At 37.5% G+C, this 18,402-nt stretch overlaps 1 protein-coding gene across 3 annotated transcripts in view; it reads left to right on the top strand.

Moving 5' to 3' along the window:
* The window catches only part of NPAS3 (neuronal PAS domain protein 3), a 620,607-nt gene that overhangs the window by 543,272 nt on the left and 58,933 nt on the right, over positions 1-18,402 (top strand). For all 3 annotated transcript variants that reach the window (XM_054200333.1, XM_054200331.1, XM_054200332.1), the window contains one exon: positions 14,808-14,926. In XM_054200333.1, the coding sequence (XP_054056308.1) occupies positions 14,808-14,926 (119 nt within the window). The remainder of the gene's footprint in view (positions 1-14,807; positions 14,927-18,402) is intronic.

Here is an 18,402-nt window from a genome sequence, read left to right as displayed (position 1 = left end):
ACTTCAGCATAGAGTCTTCATGAACAAATCCCATAATGGTAATGGGCAAGCTTGGCAAGCTGCTTTCTGCCATATAAATAGTAGAGTGGGTAAAACAGAGAGAACATTTTGAATATATATTGTGTATGCAGCAAAGCCAGACATCTTAGGCCAGCTGGAGAATGGATCTTCTCAGTTATGAAGAGATGTTGAACTTAACATTAAGTCCTTTCAAGGACCTGTAACAACTTCAGCTGAAAGTACTTGAATTTTTCAATACTCAAAGAAGAGAACCACTGGCAAGAGGTTCACCACACATCTCTTTGGCTTCAAAATTTCATAGAATCATAGGATCATAGAATCGAAGAATAGCGTGGGCTGGAAGGGACCTTTAAAGGTCATCTAGTCCAACCCTCCCCCTCCCATAACGAGCAAAGACATCTTCAACTAGACCCGATTGCTCAAAGTCCCATCCAGCCTGGCCTTGAACATCTCCAGGGATGGGGCATCCACAACTTCTCTGGGCAACCTGTTCACTGTCTCACCACACTGACACTAAAGAATTTCTTCCTAATATCCAATCTAAATCTACTCTCTCTCAGTTTAAAACCATTACCCCTCATCCTATCACTACACTCCCTGATAAACTGTCCCTCCCCATCTGTCCTGTAGGTCCCCTTTAAGTACTGGAAAGCTGCTACAGGGTCTCCCTGGAGCCTTCTTTTCTCCAGGCTGAACAACCCCAACTCTCTCAGTGTGTCCTCATCTGAGAGATGTTACATCCCTCTGATCATTTTTGTGGCCCTCCTCTGGACCCACTCCAACAGGTCCGTGTCTTTCCTGTACTGAGGGCTCCAGAGCTGGACGCAGTATTCCAGGTGGGGTCACATGAGATCGGAATAGAGGGGCAGAATCACCTCCCTCGACCTGCTGGCCACACTTCTCTTGATGCAGCCCAGGATACAGTTTACTCCTACCTTAATACAGATCAGCTTTCAGTTAAGAGATTTTCTTATATATATATATATTTAAGGAATTCTTCAGAGGAGTATTTCTTTTATCTATATAGACCGTGTGACTTCTAGTGTCCTGATGGAAAATGTTGCTGCTTTTAACTTTTAGAGAATGTGCATCAGAACGTTCCAATTCAAAGCCAGCAAATGAAGGAAAGACAAGGTCAAGGAGTTGTGTCTTCCTTCTGGAGAGACTCCATTTTGCTCTGTGCTACTAATTACTTAGAAATGACTGGAGAATTTTAAACCTGGTCGTGGATGAGTAAACAAGAGAAGCATCTCCTGCCACAGATCTTTATATGGAAGAGGAATTTCTTAGGAACACAGGAATTCATATAATATGAGTGAACATTGTCTCTTTAGACCACTAGCTTGTCTTTTAGAGTAGCTGGTACCAAATATTTCCAAACCACATGTAAAATCTACAGAATGGTAACTATACCATATAAGTTGAAGCATTACACTTGATATCTCATGTAAATTTTATTATACATAGTGTAGCATGGTTATTCTTGTTAACCTCATAGATATTTAGTCCTTCTTTTGAAGTTCTTTTATATATATAATGATTGTGAATTGTGTAGATGACAAGTTGTGGGGGAAAAATTATTTCTTTTTATCATTTTGTCTTTATCAGCTCAAAATGCGTTTTCACTTCAATTTATTGGAAAACTCCTTGTTCTTGTGTTATCTTCTATGTATCATTCATTATTTTATGTACCTTTTGTTATATCACTTCTTATTTATCTGCTCTCATAGCTAAATATTTATAATCTCATTAATCTCTCTTCAGATGTCCTTCTACTAGAGTTTTTCTGTTTCCATTATTCTCTTTTGTAATAGCAGGTGAGCAGAATTGAACACAATACTCAGTGTAGAGCTTGGACTATAAAATTACATAATGGTATTGTAATATTTTCTTTATTAATTTTAGCTTCATTTTTATTGTGTTCTAACATCTCATTTAACTTTTTCATCGTAACGGTCTCCATACAGAGCAGATGTTTTCACTGAAATATTTCCATTTCCTTTTATTGCCTAGTTATAGTTATTTAAAACACCTCAATATACAGGAGTAGTTTCTTTGAAAGTATGCTACATCTTGCACTTGTTAGCATGAAATTTTGTCTATTGCTCTGTTGTTCAATTGTCTGCTCTGATTGCTATTTAGGTCCCTCTCATGTTCCTCCTGATCTCCTTTTGATGTAAATAGCTGCAGTTTTAAGTCTTTCTACACTGACACTCACTATTCAAGTAAAACACATAGCAGATGGGAAGTCTGCAGATGCTTTGCACTGATTTGCTTAGTTTAGGTATGCATTTAGGATGAACAGGTAAAATGTTGAAACCGTTCCATAAGAAGAGAGACTTAAGAACCCAGAGAGACTTAAAAAACAGATTCCTATGCCTCACTCTTTCCCTCTGTTTCCCAGTACTGCATCAGGTGTACATCACAGATAACTTCTGTGGAGAAGTTATTCATAGGGATATGTTGTTCATAGGGATATGGTATCCTGTAAACTGTAATGTGAATGGAAGTGTCCTAAATATCAGACAATAGAAGAAAATAAAATGCTGTAAAAAGAGACAAAAACTAGAAGAGAAGAAAAAACGTAACCTGCTGGAAGTTGGTATCAGAGAGGGAAAGCAGGCATTTGTGTAAACCATGAACCCAGGTATGATTCCTGGTTTTAGGCACAAAATGAAAAATGTCAATGTAAAAGTATTTTATATACTTCTGTAAACACAAAAGAATATGTAAAGGTGGATGTATTTATATATGAACATAAACCCAAAGGTCAGATCCAGCTCTGCTTAAGATTTACTAGTTGTATGGTATGTTTCTTTCTGATTCCCTTTCTTTAGTATAAGCCTGTGTTTTTTATTGTCTTGGCACTCCAGTAAAGCAACTAACCTTGTTAAAATATGTAGTATTTTTATCTATTGGAAGGAATGCATATGAATATGCTTTTCAGATTTCAAATTGAAATCATCTGCAGTGGTACTCTTCAAGGACAGAAGGGTTAGCTGGCACACAGGTGGGAGAAGAGTTGCTCATTAGGGAAGGTTTGTTATACGGTAACGTATAATTAAGGTAATGGTCACAGCTTGTGTGACAGCAAACACTCTGGCAGTTGTTTGATTGCTGTCTGGGTCAGGAGATCAGCTCTTTCTACAAGATGTATCCACATTAGTGTGTTAGTGAACAGGTTAGAAAGCAAATTACAGCTGCCTTTCTTAGGCATATTACTGTCGAGGCTCATTGTTTGGGGTTTTTTACTGTACATCAACAGTAATATGCCTTCTGAAGACTTCATGTGACAGGTTAGGCATTTTATCCTTTGAGTAAACAGTAATCATGGTGTGAAGAAAGTGGGGCATTGGAGATTTTTCCCATTCTTTGAGAATTCCATTCTTCCTTTTTAGTTTGCTCCAAGGGCTCTTTGGGGATACATATATTAAGCCCTTTAAATAGTTCATAATAAATCTTTGTCTCAGGCTGATTCTGACAGTTTTTTAAAGAGTCTTTTAAGAGAGAATCCTCAATCATTTGTTAATCCATGGGGTGATCTTCAGACTTGGAGGAAAAAGAAACAGTGCAAGCTCCAGGGTTGTGAAAATACAATGTAGAAAAATTTTAACTCAGAAAAACTCAGGAAATGCTGTACCGTGGAAATCTCACCAATCACGCTGTGTTCTGCCTGTGTCCAAATGATCATTCTCCAGTTTGCAAACACTGGAGGTAGAAAAATGGGCAAACAAAGAGAAGGCAGAGCAATTATTATTGATCATCTTATTCCTATTATCTTGGGTTTGGCTTTATTTCCCTTAAAGCTTCAATTGAAAGGGCATTATGGGGAAAAAGAAGTCATTGTTCCCATTGTTAAAATAAAGCAAAAAAGTAGAAGTAGCATTCCTTCTGTTAAGCATTTACCATTCAAGCCTTGTGATAAACCTGCCAAAATACCTGCACTGTGGGCTGATGTTTAAAATGCTGTTTCCTGGGTAATATGACAGATTCTGATTGTCTGTCAAAAACCTTCTTAACTCCACAGTGCAAAATAAGTAAATAAAGGGGAAAAATATAATAAAAGTAAGATGTCCGGTTCATTTGACATTTGTTTCCACCAAATAATTTGAGTGAGTTGTTTTCTAAGAATAATGCATGGCTGCATCCCACTGGAACTACTGTTAGGTATTTGTTTTCAACAGCCTCAAGTCTGTCATTTTTGGAGATACCTGTTCTCAGCTCTCTTTGAATTTCAATGGCATAGTGCTTGTCAGTACTTTAGGCTTTTTTGTAAATTCTGCATGAGCAAAGAAATCTATAAATGCTAACATTTGCATAAGAGCCCTCTCAGTGTACCTTAGGAATGTTGTTGCCCTATTTTATTTATGTCCTCCTCCTGCCCTGAGGAGAAAATACTGTAATGGGAACAGGGAAGCGGTACTAATAAGGGACAAAGCTATAGAGAAACATGGATAGCTGGACTTCTTACCAGCTGAGCGGTACCTCCCAATAGCATCAGCTACCTGCCGTGCCGGCTGTGCTAGCAAGTTCCTCAGTGGCAGCAGGTTTAGCAGCGTGCCTGGTTCTACCTAGCCTGGACCTGGTCACGGAGTTCCTGTATGACAGACGAGAGGGAACAGCTGCACTGCGAATCTCGTGATGATGGAAATGTTAATAGCATTCTGAAATAAATGTGGATGCACAGTGCTGAGGACATAAGTATTTTCATGTTTAAGTAATAGTTCTCTTCACAGGATACTTTTAAGTGTCTTGTTTGGGGCAAAGGATGGGAAAGCCTGTATCGCCAAATTTTTTCCCATTGTTCTTTTTCTTTAAAAATAACAGTCATACTGTGTTTTGACACGGATAAGTAGATTCTATCTTAGTATATGATATTATATGTTTTCTGATATTTTAAAAGTGTTGCTTGACTGTCTTCCGAACTATGAAGCCATGCAGCTGGAGAAAGTAGTTCCTAAGGTACGTTAGAGAAGGAGTTTCTACACATCCTGCAAAATCTGCAGCATTTCCCTTATCCCCCAAAGAATCCACATATTGTCATGGTGCTTAACACCATACCTATTCCCACTGTTCAGTAATGAAGTTATCTGTGAGCCAAACATTAAACCCTATGGGGAAAACGTTCTTCTCGCCAACTATATTCATTTTCCCTTGACAACATATGGCTTTTAACTCTGACTCATTTTTTTTATTATTGAACCATTCTAAGTTAGCTAAAAAGTTGTTTTATGAAAAAAAATATTTCTTGCCTTCTATACTTCAAAATATTTATAAAATACCAGTTTGCATTTGACACACCAATTCACATCCAGATAAGGTTCAAACTTGGAAAAGGGAGCGATTTGGTAGAGCCCGTAAGACTGAAATTCAGAGAACAGAATGGAAACCTGTTTGCAGTTCTAAGTAGTTGTTCACTGCTAGCAAAGATGAACCCAGATACTTGCCGTGTTTGAAAAAAATAAGAGGTCAAATTATACTACAATCTTACCACCCTTTTTTGCCATTTTCAGTGTGTGAACAGAAAGTGGTAGCTCAGATGGCCCACTATGTTTATTGCTGCTAAACCAGTAAGCGTTTGCCATTAGTAATGATCAGCCTGTGTTTGCACATGTGTGCTTGCTTGGTTTAAACATATGCCCAGTAGCTACGTACTTTTCTAGAAAGGTTATTCAGCAAGGTTACGCAATTTGTGCAAAGTGATTTTTTGGCAGGATTCTCTACGCATTGATGTAGCAATCCAGTAGATACTAGCAACCAGTTACTGCCCCTTGGTTAGGCTGCATGGAAGATTCATGTATATAAAATAGTGTATTAAAGTAAACTTACAAAAGCAAAGAGCAATCATTGCAAATGTAATTTTTTCTTCCTCTTTGGGATTCTAATTTTAAAAGCATTAAAGAAGACAGCTGCTCATGCTGTGATATGCGCTAAACAGCCTGAAGGATGGAAAAAAATATATTTGTAGCTCATAATAACTATTGACCTTTCTGATATACAATGTTCTCTGTGTTAGCTATTCTGTTCTATCAACAGTGAAGATTGAACATGACTTTTTAATAGAAAACATGGGGTTTCAAGCTGCTTTCACAAAGGTGTTTATGTATTGTTATTTTGTATTGTAGTACAAAGACTAAGTCCTGATGCCCTTTGTCTGACATCATGTTTGTCATAAAAAAGCCCCACTGTTACTGACTGTTTTATATGAGGAATTGGCTCGTAACCATTTTATAGTCGTGATAAAAGCATTGCTCCACTAGATCCAGAACACAGGTATTGAAAATAGAATCCCCCAAATATCCCAGCAGCACAAAAGGTATTTTCTGAAGAAATAGATTCCTCAAGTGGCTATATTTATGGGGGTATTCCACTAAGATTTAAAACACTCACTTTTTGCATTCATACTGTTTGTTCCTTGGCATACGCAGGCTGCTGCATAATAGCTTTTGCTGGATGTCATGTGCTCTCAAAGACTATCTTTATGATACTCCGTTTTTTCTCTTGAACTTTCCTACTGCTTAGTTGCTGAGTACAGAAACATCCACTAGCAGCAGCTTGACTTTGACACTTGTGTGTGTTTCCCTGGAGTGGGATCATCCAAACATCGACTGAGCAGCATGAGGTAACTCGGCTGCTCTTCTTTCCCTCAGGGAAAAGCTTCACCAAAAAGCACTTCCCATTTGGCATATGAAAATCTGGAAAGCAACCTCTTTATTGTGCTTTTTAAGCCCAAGCAGGCTGGCAATGTTAGGCAACATCAGAAGGGACTTTTTAATGTTTGTTGGGGGGTTTTTTATGCCATGTGCTGGGAAGGAACTTTAGTGGGCCATTATTGGCAGCTCTGAACCACAGTTATTTTCACAGCTATGCTCTGGAGTGTCAGTTAATGATTCACAAGTTACTAGGCAAGAGCAGAAAACTAGCAAGAGAGAAAAAAATACCCTCAGTTGATCCTTCTAGGGCATGAAAGAGGGGGAACGGCATCAGCATTTAATGGCAATTTTGTGCTGAAACAAAATGCTCAAAATTGTTTATAAGTTGCTCAGTGAGGATAACTATCGTTTAAGTTGTGGAAACCAGCCACATCTCAAAGGAGGTTTAGAGCCCAGTATTGTACAGCAACTGTATTCCTCACAGGCCCATAAAGCTCTCAGGGAATTCAGTGAAGTTTTTACCCTCAAAAATAGTCAGGGTCCTTTTTTTCCTTTGCTTTTTCCTCATTTCCCAGTTTCTTTTCTCCGTACCCATTCCCTAACAGAGTATAGATGTGCTATTACTTATGATCCTGTACTCTTCTAACATCAGGACCTTTCCTAGCCATTGGATGTTCGGTTTCAAACCTTATTAGAATTGCTGCAATGTGAGTAAACAGTAAGGAAATGATACCGCTGTACTAATTTTCTTTGGTACCATCGCTGAACCTTGAAAATTTATGAGTTCTGCTGACCTCACATGAAACCAAGCCGACAGGTCAGGTCAGATTATTTACTCCGTTGCTTAAAATAAATGAACTTTAAATGTAAAAATGTGGAAGCAAGTTTGAGCTTCATACGCAGTATGGTTTATGTACCACTCACTCACTGGACCATAACAGCTCTTTGAGAGTTGTTCTGGTCTATTGGATGAATGTGGATACATTTGCGAGTGTTTAGATAATGGATTGAAGCCCAGTAGACTGTAACACTTCCAAAGGCTCTTTCAGAGTTAAAGTTTCCTACCATGATTAGTTCTGTTAATACCAAATCTTTATTATGTTATTTCCAAACAAGCAAAAAAGCTCCGTGTATTTCATAGATCACTGACCTACCAAATTCTTTTGTAAAATCTGTCTTTCAACATTATAGGAGTAAGAAAAATCTTATTTGTAGTTTCATCCTGGCAACACTTTATTTATAGCTCTATCTTGGCACCTAACTCATTCTATATTTTACCAGATATATGAAGAATTCTGTGGGATAAAGTTTACATGGGAAGTAAATCGCATATGTTAGGAATCATAGCTTATAAGAAGACATCTTTCTAGATTAGAAGAAGAAACAATAAAGAAGAAGAAGAAGAGGAGGAGGAGGAAGAGGAAAGGAAGCTTTGAGAGGCATTAAATAAAGTAATAGTTCAGATTACTTTAGTTCCACACAGATAATAGAACATTCAAAAATTTTCCTGTGTAATAATAGGGAAAGCTATCAATGAGTTTGTACTTTAGTTTGTCCTACATAACTACAGCCAGTACAATGACCTAGTCTGGATTAAAAACCAACAGAGTAAACTCATTATTTGTAACACTACAGGATAACTTTTCAAAGCATGGCTTATTTCTCTGCAGATGCAGTCTTTTTTGTGCCCAAAATATAGTATACACATAGTAGTGTTTGCACTCGTAAAACATGCACACCAAGCATTAACAATCACAAGCAAATATAGTTTGCACATTGAAGTGTGTTGTTTGTATATGTATGGTAGTTATTTGAAACTATAACTTATTTTGCCAGCAATTGCATGCACAGTTTTGCTTGTCCATTAGTAAAAGAGCATTAAGCTCCTTTAGAGAATTCTGGCTTACTTTTGCTTGTGCTTAATGTTAAGTCTGGTGCATTTTGGGGAATAAGATGAGCACATTTCAAAGGCCCGTGTAACCGCATACACAAGACAGAATGTTGGCACGTGCAACCAAAGCCCTATGCAATAGGCCGCACAGAATGTTAGAAATGATAAAATAGTAATCAGGAACTTGATCCAAGTCTTTCACAGTATTCCTACTTACTTAAATGGGACCAGGCTCTAGTAGCTTAAGTTTCCCAAAGATATTGTGCTACTTGAGACACGCCTGGCATCCATCAGCCGCTCCAGAAAGACTTGGGTCTTCTGGAGGTCCTGTGTGAAAGTGCCATTCCTGTACGCATCTCAGACGCTGTGGGGCAGCACACAAGAATACTGTAGACCTATGTGTGGGCAACTGAATTAAGCCTTCAGTCACTTAGAATTCATCCCTAAAATGAAGGAAGTGTTCTTCAATGTCAAATTAGTTGTAAAATATTAAGGATTTTATATAACGACAACCTAACTAAAACAAACTTAGATGTCAGCCCATCTCATCAATTTTTGGATCTGGAAAATTTGGACGGATGAGGAAGGGGGAAAAAAAACAACACAAACCCCCAAAACGCTAAAAGAACCAGTTTTCAACCCAAGTCTGATAGGGTTTAAAGTTTTTATGCCTTTGTGTTTCTAATAGGCTTCTAGGTCATGAAAAGTGAATTGTCTTCATCTTGGAGGTAGAATGACAAGAAAGAACAGTTTATTATCTTGTCTGAAAACATTACCTAGCAATAAATTCTTTACAGGAAGTCATCCTTCTTTTTATTTCTTTTGAAAGAGCTGCCCTGAGCCTTCCCCTTTTCAGTGAAGCCTTGGCCAGAACCAAGCATTATTCCCTCTGTGTAAAGGAAAGAAGTGAACTAAATCACGAAAAGCCTAGGGTCCAATTCTTAACTTCTTCAGCCTTTCAGTAAATAGCAAAACAGAAATTTTAAGAGTCTTACTAAGTTAGATACAAGTACCGTGAATTTCAGATCCAAATCTGGTTATTCATGAATTCACGTTCCTGTTTATAACTGTACAGCTTACAGCAAAAATATTATTCCTACAGCTCCTTTTAAAAATAGTATTGTCTTGGAAGAATGAACTAGCTGCTTCTTTGCCACCCACAATGTTAATTAAATAGTTCAGATGGTCCTGGATTTTGCAAGATGCTGAGCACACCAGCGAGACCAAGAGAGAACCTATAGCTCTATGCTCATCGGATGACCTCCAGGCAGGCTGCCCATATACATAGATATGCCCAAGAGGTTCATCCGAATAGTCCAAGAATCTTCAACACCTTCCTAGACCAAGCTTTAGCTTCCAGTACTTGTCCACGTTCAGCCTGCAATCCGACTGAACCCACTTCACTTAAAACCATGCATTTGCACAAGTGCTAAGCATAATTTCATAGTAACTTGCATTTATTGGAAATAAATTGTCTTAACTTGGAGATTTTGCATTGTGTTTGCTGTGCTAGTAGTTAGAAAAATCTATCTTTTAGCTTATAAAATGATCAAATTTGATCTGTAAGCTACTAAGGAAGGATGACCTTGGCAACGTTGCTTTTTTGAGAGTCACTTTTCTGATTAAAAACACACTTTAGAAGGCAATAATATGAGAAAAAAACCAGGACAGTTAACTACTCGAGGTTAAATTTTCCTAGAAAGTCTTTTAATGCCTGGTTACCGACAAGAAGAAATAGAAACGTTTACAAAGATGCATGTAGTCCAACTGAAAGTGATAGATTTATATTACCTAATTGTTCATCTGAACATAATGATTCTCAGTTGCCCATGCAAAGGCTTATAAGAGTTTAAGAAAATATTGGAAGAGGTTTGCAAGTGTAGATGATAACATGAGAAGAGAGCTCCCTTTTTCTTACTATTTTGTATGTTCTCTTATTTTGATTCTCTTTTAAGATCGGTATAGTTAATGTCTGAGAATGTCTCTCAAAAGCTGTATAGACACCTGTTTTCAAGGAAGAAAAATGAAAGCCAGGTGAAAACTTCCTGAAATTCTACCAAATCAGAATTTCCTGTATGTTAAACTATAAGCTTTTTTCCCATCAACCCCCTCAAATTCCCTGTTGGTGTTTGGTTTTTCCTCTGTAGCTTCTGGTCCTCCTAAGAATGAGAAGCCTATTTTTTAGCTGTTTGGAATGCGAAAATGCATTTTTCTCTTCTCAATTATTTTTAATGCATGTGAGAAAAAAAAACCCAGAAGTTGGTGAATATTTATTCAGGCTGCTTTGGCAGCATTTCGTTATTTAAGACATAAATCAAATGTAGAACTTCTTTTTTCCTGGGGGACAAATTGTTTATCTGAATTTGAATGTGCTCAGGAATCAGTCATAGGGATAGTGCCTGTGCTATTGCCGTGTAATAGCAATTATTTGCATTGTTCAACATTGCTTTGCTCTGTAGCATTAAGGTGGTCAGGCTGCACACAGATGCTGGAGTACACCTGCAGATCATTGCAGGATCAGAGCCATGGACCTTAGTCCTCCAATCAGTTACGTGCATGTTTATCTATCAGTATTCATTCCACTAACATCAGAAGAACTCTTCCAGCAGGTAAAGTTAAACAGTGCATGACTGGTTTGCAGGGTCTGGGTCTAAGCTCACTCGCAAGGCAAAAACCCGTTGAAAGATCAGAGCTGCAAGGCTTGTTGACAAAGAAATGCTTAGGAGGAGATAGCTAAGTAATTTTGGGAACTGGCTACTAGTTCATACTGTCTCTCCATTTGCCTCTGTGGATCTTAGTTAACGTTTTAGCATTCGTGACGCTTCTGCGTGGGTACAGTGGATTGCAGCTTCATGCCCTTTGAAATGGACAATGCATTCCTTGTGTCCAGAAATCTCATCCTGCCTTAGCAGCTTTGGGAGTGGAAAGAGAAGAGGTTTATTCCTTTAGTAGTACCTGCCAAAGATATTTAAGGACACACAAAGGCGAGTGCTTCCCAACAGAGTACAGAGTTATCTGTTTTGCAAAGACAATCCAGACTTACTTTTTATTCTTCCGAGCCTGACAGTGTATAGTGCTTTCATTCACACGCGGTGAGCATCGACTTTTATCATATTATTAGCATTCTAAACTCACAGTTTCAGAGGTTTATAACTCAACAGCAGGTTTAGACTCAGTAAATTCAGCCCAGGAGCACTATTTTTCAGTGTAAAAGACATCTTTAGTTACTACAGTATCAAGAAAAGCAGACCTTGCTTATTTCGGGCTTTTTTAAAGGCCTTGGATTACAATCATAAAAAAAAAAAAAATCTTGAAAAAATGAATTGCTACAGAGTTTCTTTCTGTTGTTCCTCAGATTGCTAGCTTCCTTTGACACAATTGGAAAAAAATTGAAAAGGCTGAGTGATAGGCATTTCAAGTCAACCCCTGAGAGCTCATAATGGACCATATTCCATATATTCCTGTGCAAATCTCACTGACGTCGGTGGATGCGTTCTGTACACATCCTATTTTTAAAATCCTGCATGCATAATCACCATTAGCACTGTTACGGTGTCTACCATGGGTGGGTGCAAGTCTGAATGCAGATTTGTACTATCAGCCGTAATGGTTCTCTCCTGAGAAAAATTCAGAAAGCTGTTCATAAGCTGTTCTGGACTTTTAGGTAACTAATCCCATCTCACACATACAATCTCAGGTACTTTTTGTTAAAGAAAATCAAATACTTCAGACTACATATTTATATGACAGACACCGTTCCAGTCTGTTGGATAAATTATATGCATTTCATAACATTCACTTACAGAGATGTATAGCTTTCCACATGCTATAGTAACAGGAAAATAATGTTATGCTTATGATATAAGGTGACATAAGTCCAGAAAATGTCAATGCCAAATACACTGTACTAGATGTCAGATATTTTCCTTTCTTTCATAAAACTGTGTATGAAAAAGAAATCTTAATTTCAGTTGCTTGGGAATGGTACATATGTATTACAGCCCGATCATTTTTCGAGCGTGAGATATTGTGTGTTTAATTAACATTACTTCTGTGTGTTTAGGTAATTACCATTAGAACACATGAGGACATATTGTACTCATTGCCTGTGCTAGAGCGTAATGTGCTGGACTACAACAACTACACTTGTTAAGCTGATTTTAGCATTTCTTCACACAGCAGGAAGCACCCATGCTGTGGCTTCTTAATGTACTCTTTAACTACTGCGCTGTAGAGTACTGTACAATAAAAATAATAATTAATTATGATCCTCATTTTAGCATTACTGCTGTTGATCCTGGTTGCTGTTTCAGGGTGCAACTGCACTGTGGAACTTCCACTATCTACTCTCTGTCTTTTCAAAGTTTTATTTCTTAGATGATATTACTCAGCAGAGCTGAATTTTTTGAGGACAGGTTTGTTGCATGGATTGTGATGGCTTCACATTTGTTCGGGTCTCCAAGGACCAGCACCAATAAATGTGAGAGACAACAGCAGAATGGCATACTTTCCCATTTCCACTAGGATGAAAAAAAATACTCTAAATTAAGTCTAACCTTAAATGTATAATCTGTCCTTGGGAGAAAAAAAAAAAAGGATATAGCATCTTCAAGCTCTTGGCATCCCTTACGAGAAAAAATTGGTTCTAAGGGTCTCTGATCTTGTGTTTTAGTAAAATAGAACTGCACGGCTGACTGACAGTTCTGATCTAAAGCATTTACGTTTAAGTTTTGATCTCTCTGCTTTTGATTAAAACTAATGAGCTCATTTAATTCAAAATGGGAATCTCTGATAAGAGAAATAAGGTTGATGTGATTGGATTAGAGGGGCAAATTAAACTCTTAGAGCAGAAGTTTGTGCTTATATAGTGTATTAAAAAGCTGTTGGCGTATTATGGCGTGTTAGATGATGAGAAAAATTTCATAGTAATTCATATTTAATCAGAAGAAATGAAAGTACTAAATATAACATGGCTCTGCTTTTCCCTCGAGTGATAAAGAGCTGTACATTTAAAATGACATCGAATTCACGCTCTCTAAAACAAAAAAATCTTAAGAGAGAAACTAAAGAAAGAGGCACTGTTGTCAGTTATTTCATCAAAATCGAGTTGAAATGTCACAAACACAAGACAATTCAATATAATCCTTAGCGCCCAAACAAGTTTTGTGTTTCTGTTTACTGCATAACAAATGCTTTTGAAATATGTGAATACTTTCTACTGGTAGTTTGGTTGGTTCGCCAAAGCAATAGCAGAACAATTTCAAAATAACTTTTATATTCAGTGTTAATTACTCATTGAAACTGAAAGTTAGTTAGTCTCCCATAATGCTTGCTTATAGTAAGCTGCTCCAGATTTTTCCATGAACAATATTTTGGGGAGACGTTGGTTATCAGGGCTAAAAATAGTGATAATAAAGATTGTATAAAGAATATCTCAATGCTGACTAGGTTTGTACCCACTATTTTATCATGGTTTACACTAAGAGTATTTATTTACTATTTTAAGTGGTTGAAGTTGAGGAAGTGAGAAGCACAGGTGAGAGCTATAGCTCCAAGCAGGAACTATCTCTTCAATTGGACTACAAAGACGTTTCATCAGTGACAAATTAGTCACCAATTATTATGATGGTGACAACAATAATAATAATAATAATGATAAAAAATAATAATAATAATAATAGTCATTTACTTGAGCATTTTTGCCTTCAGGCTGTCCAGTGCTTTATTGATAATAATTAACCCTCAGTAATGGGGAAACCAAGGCACTGAAAACTGTCAGCGACTCACCCTAGGTATCACTGCAAGCGAGGAATGGAGACTAGGGAATAAAAGCCTGCAGAATTTGCAGCCTATTTCAGCAGACAGAATTGCTACCTGAGAGAGACCTTGCCTTTCACAAAATGCTGAAGGACTCTTCAATTTTTAAAACAACGTAATGCCCTAACAAAATAACTCCAGTCATAACAAAATTGTGCAAGAAAGAGTTAATGAGGCAACTCTCTGTTAAAAATTCTATGGGAAAAATAACTTGAAAATGAGACTTACTGAGTATACATATATTTTTCAAATTTTTTTTTTTTGCTAAGTAAACATTTTCTAAATGAGGTAAATTGATTACAACACTCTTAGCATCCATCAGTCATTTATTTTTAGTGAGTTCAAGGATTGCACCTGAAAAATAGCTTAGAGGGGATGTATAAAATCTAAATGATGTGTATATGTATTTTTTTTCTATTCCCTAGTGGAATCTACAAGTCCCAGTTTACTAACCACTGACAACACTCTAGAGCGCTCTTTTTTCATCCGAATGAAATCTACACTGACCAAGCGAGGAGTGCACATCAAATCGTCAGGATACAAGGTAAGGGTTGCACTGTAGCATGAAATATTGACATCTTTAAATTATGTTCATTCGTGTTCCAGGGACACATTAATAGACAGAGAAAGGAGCTATTTCACATTTGCATATGTCTCATTCCTTTTTTTAAAGAATCATTAATACAATATTTCCAGCCTGAGGTTTGGCTGTGATACTACACTCCATTAAATCAATCGTTATTACAAAAAACATTGATGATAACAGCATGATAGCTTTAAAAAGAGCAACACTTCCAGAGTAAAGGTATATTCTACCAATGAAGGTGAGTCAGAGTAACATCACTTCTTCCATAGTGGAAAATTACTGTTCATTTTGTTAGACTGTTAGTCATCTTTGTGTTGTGTTTTTCCCGGAGAGGTAGGATTTCTTCATGCAGAGCTATTTAATTTTTCTGCTACCGTTCTGGCTGAAGGAAACAAGCCACAACGAGTACTTTTCCACCATTTTTCTTTCATTGTCTGTCTGAGGGGCATCTGCTGCTAGGGATCATATTTGTTGGATTTCAGACTCTTTTAAGATATGAAAGTCTCTTGTTCCTTATCAGCAGTCATCTCATTTTTCTTCAGTCATATATCGCTCATAGTGCCTGTAGCTATCAGTGGCTTTGCAGTATACTAAAACTAGAAGGAATAGCACATTTTTAACATTGTCAACTTGTGGAATGAAATATGTCATCCATTAAGTATTATACAAGATAAAAGAGTGGTGCAAGAAAGTCAGTCTCAGAATGTGTGTGTATTTAAAGAAGTTGCTTGTCAATGTTCATTTAAAAACTTTCACAAGCGTTTTTTTTTTAGTTTTCAGGAGAAGATTTAGAGGAGCTTTGAAGTAAAATTCCCCAACTCACTTTTCCTAAAAAATTCTCTGTGAATATAGCATCAAGGTAGTCTAGCTGGGCAGTAAAAATCTGAAAGAAATGTCTTCTTTGCAAGCAAATGACTGGGAGTCCTTCTGTTGGATGGTTTCCGGGCGAAGATGATAAAAGTCATTGACTGAAGTTTAGGTCCGAGTCAGTGGTTTCTAAAGGCACCAAAAGTTTTGATCTGTGTACTGCTTAATTGTCAACGCCTGAAAGAATGCACTCAGTAGTGTTCATGCCAACCAGCTTACAAGTCTCAGGAGGTATTGTGTACTGGCAGTCTCAGGAGGAGGAAGGCAAATGAATGAATGAATGAATGGGCACGTTATTGAAGTTTTAGTAATTTTCATGATTAGCATGGTCCATCCAGGCTAGGTCAAAGTTAGATTGGCTGAGAACTTGCTTTGCTGGATATTTTTGCTGCAGTAGTAATGGGAAAAAATAGAGAATTCCTCTGTGGATTTTGTAGTCTGACATTTTTTGCCAGATGTAGGTGAGAACAAAAGGAAGACACGTGAGATCCTTTGTCGTTCTCTCTTCCTGGACTCCTGACAATCTAATGTCGGTCCAGCACCAGAATAGGACTTATCTAGAATGGGCTGGCTTCACAAGGTGGGTTCTTTACTCATTACAATGCAGTTTTTGAAATTCACAGTAGACCCTTTACTCAAAAGAAAGACACAGTAATGTCTATCATATAAATACAATTTGATTTTTCTTTTAGACCTGCTGATGCCTCATGGAAACACTGAAAACCATAATTGACATGTCACAGGTAGAGGAGAATGAATTTTGAAAGATCAGATATAATTTTTTTTAGAGAGCGTTTCCTAGAGACAAAGAATGAGTAAAAAGAGAAAGTATGATAGTTGACAAAACTGTTTTTTCCAAATTTTTCCATGAGGCATCAGCAAGTCAGCGTGAGTAAAAATGCATAAACAGTGTGCAATTCCTAGGCAGGTGTAAATATAGATGTATAGTTCCTCTGCTTTTTGATGTTTGTGAGGATTTTGTAACTGACAGTGTTTGGCTGAATTCAGCTGCGTCCAGCCACATTAATTGTACTTTGACAGTTTTTCAAAAGCATGGTTATTGGCACTCTATATTCTACGGAAGGGTAATCATCCACAGCCTCAGTGAGCCCCAGAAAAATTGTGCATTCGTTTTAGAAGAGTTGGATCACGTGAATGTCTTTTTGACCGAGTGTTAAGAACTGCTTTGTTTAAATGTCATTCTCCGTTGGTGTATTAGACAAGCATAATAAAGCTCAACTGCTACAGTGAATGTTGCTCACACTTTCAGGAATGTTACCAATTTATTCATTGATTTCTAAAAGTCCAGTGCTAGAGCAAACTTAAAGCTTCTAGAATTAGTTCAGGTATAAATTTTATGAAAATTAAGAAAGGTCCATGAGCCTTAGGGATGTACAGCTATAAGCAATTATCAAAGGGAAGAATAGAGTTACGTAATAATGACAAAGCTCTTGAGAATAGCTGGCTAAGTTCTGCCTCAGAGGTCCCTGGAAGATCTCCAGCACTTAATCAGGAAGCGCTATGCCAGATGGGGTCATGTGCAGCAGAGATCCTGCAGGAAATTCTGGTGGAGCAGGCTGACTCAGGAGCTGCTGCCTCACACCTTCAGAATGGCCACAGGGCGCTGAATTTTCCCTCTGCAAAAAGCAAGAGCTCCTGGCTAACAGCTTCCCTTGAGCTCTTCTGTCACTGTGGGTGGGTAACCCTCCTGAATCAACATACAAACATTCATCAGGAACAGTGTGCTGGGAAGTCCATATCTTATGTGAGTCAGGTTTTAGCTCTGTCAAAGGTATTCAGCTCCCTGTGCATTCAGTCCTCCAGCAGTGACAAATTTTTTCATCTTTGTGAAGTGGTTGTGTCTCGTTCCAAACTCTTACTGAGCTCAGAACCACAACTCCATTTTTACCCTGCTTTGAGAACTGCTGATGAATGTTTTCTTTAGATAGCAAATGATTGAGGTGGTCCACAAGATGCTTAGCCAATTTTCAGAATGAATGATCCCTGCCTCAGGAAAACCACATAAAATTGAAAACAGTCAGAGAACGAGATTGATTAATCATTCAGGTTGATCTAGTCAGGACTAATTTTCTATCAAAAGAAATGTTGGAACAAAAATCACACTGATAGACTTACACATATGTATACCTCAAAGAGACCCTGTTCTAAACCGTGAGAACATGAGATGAACCCTGTTTATAGTCCCTTCCTGGACTGATTTAGTTAGTCCCAATTTCTATGTAAAGATAGAGGTAATGGCTTTTTTTCCTCATGAATTATATTACCTTAAAAGTCTGAAATGGGAAAGTGGTTACATGATTAATCCTTCCACTCTCCTTCCCTTTCATTGTTCCCCAGCACCCTCCTTGAATTGGATTTTACCATTCTTAATATTCTTAGGTTCAAAGCTAATAGGAAAAGAGTTTATATACAGTGCTAGAAAGCTATTCAGTTTTCAGTGAGTAAATCTACAATCTTAAAAAAAAGTCAGATAAAATGTAGTCAGCTGATAAAACACATTGAAAACAAATAAAAAGAAAAAAATTATAATTCCATTCACTGCAAAA

The sequence above is a fragment of the Rissa tridactyla genome, chromosome 4, assembly GCF_028500815.1.
Source record: "Rissa tridactyla isolate bRisTri1 chromosome 4, bRisTri1.patW.cur.20221130, whole genome shotgun sequence".
In the NCBI taxonomy this organism is placed as follows: Eukaryota; Metazoa; Chordata; class Aves; order Charadriiformes; family Laridae; genus Rissa; species Rissa tridactyla.
Note: the sequence above shows the minus strand (reverse complement) of the source record. Positions and strands in the feature narration are given on the sequence as shown.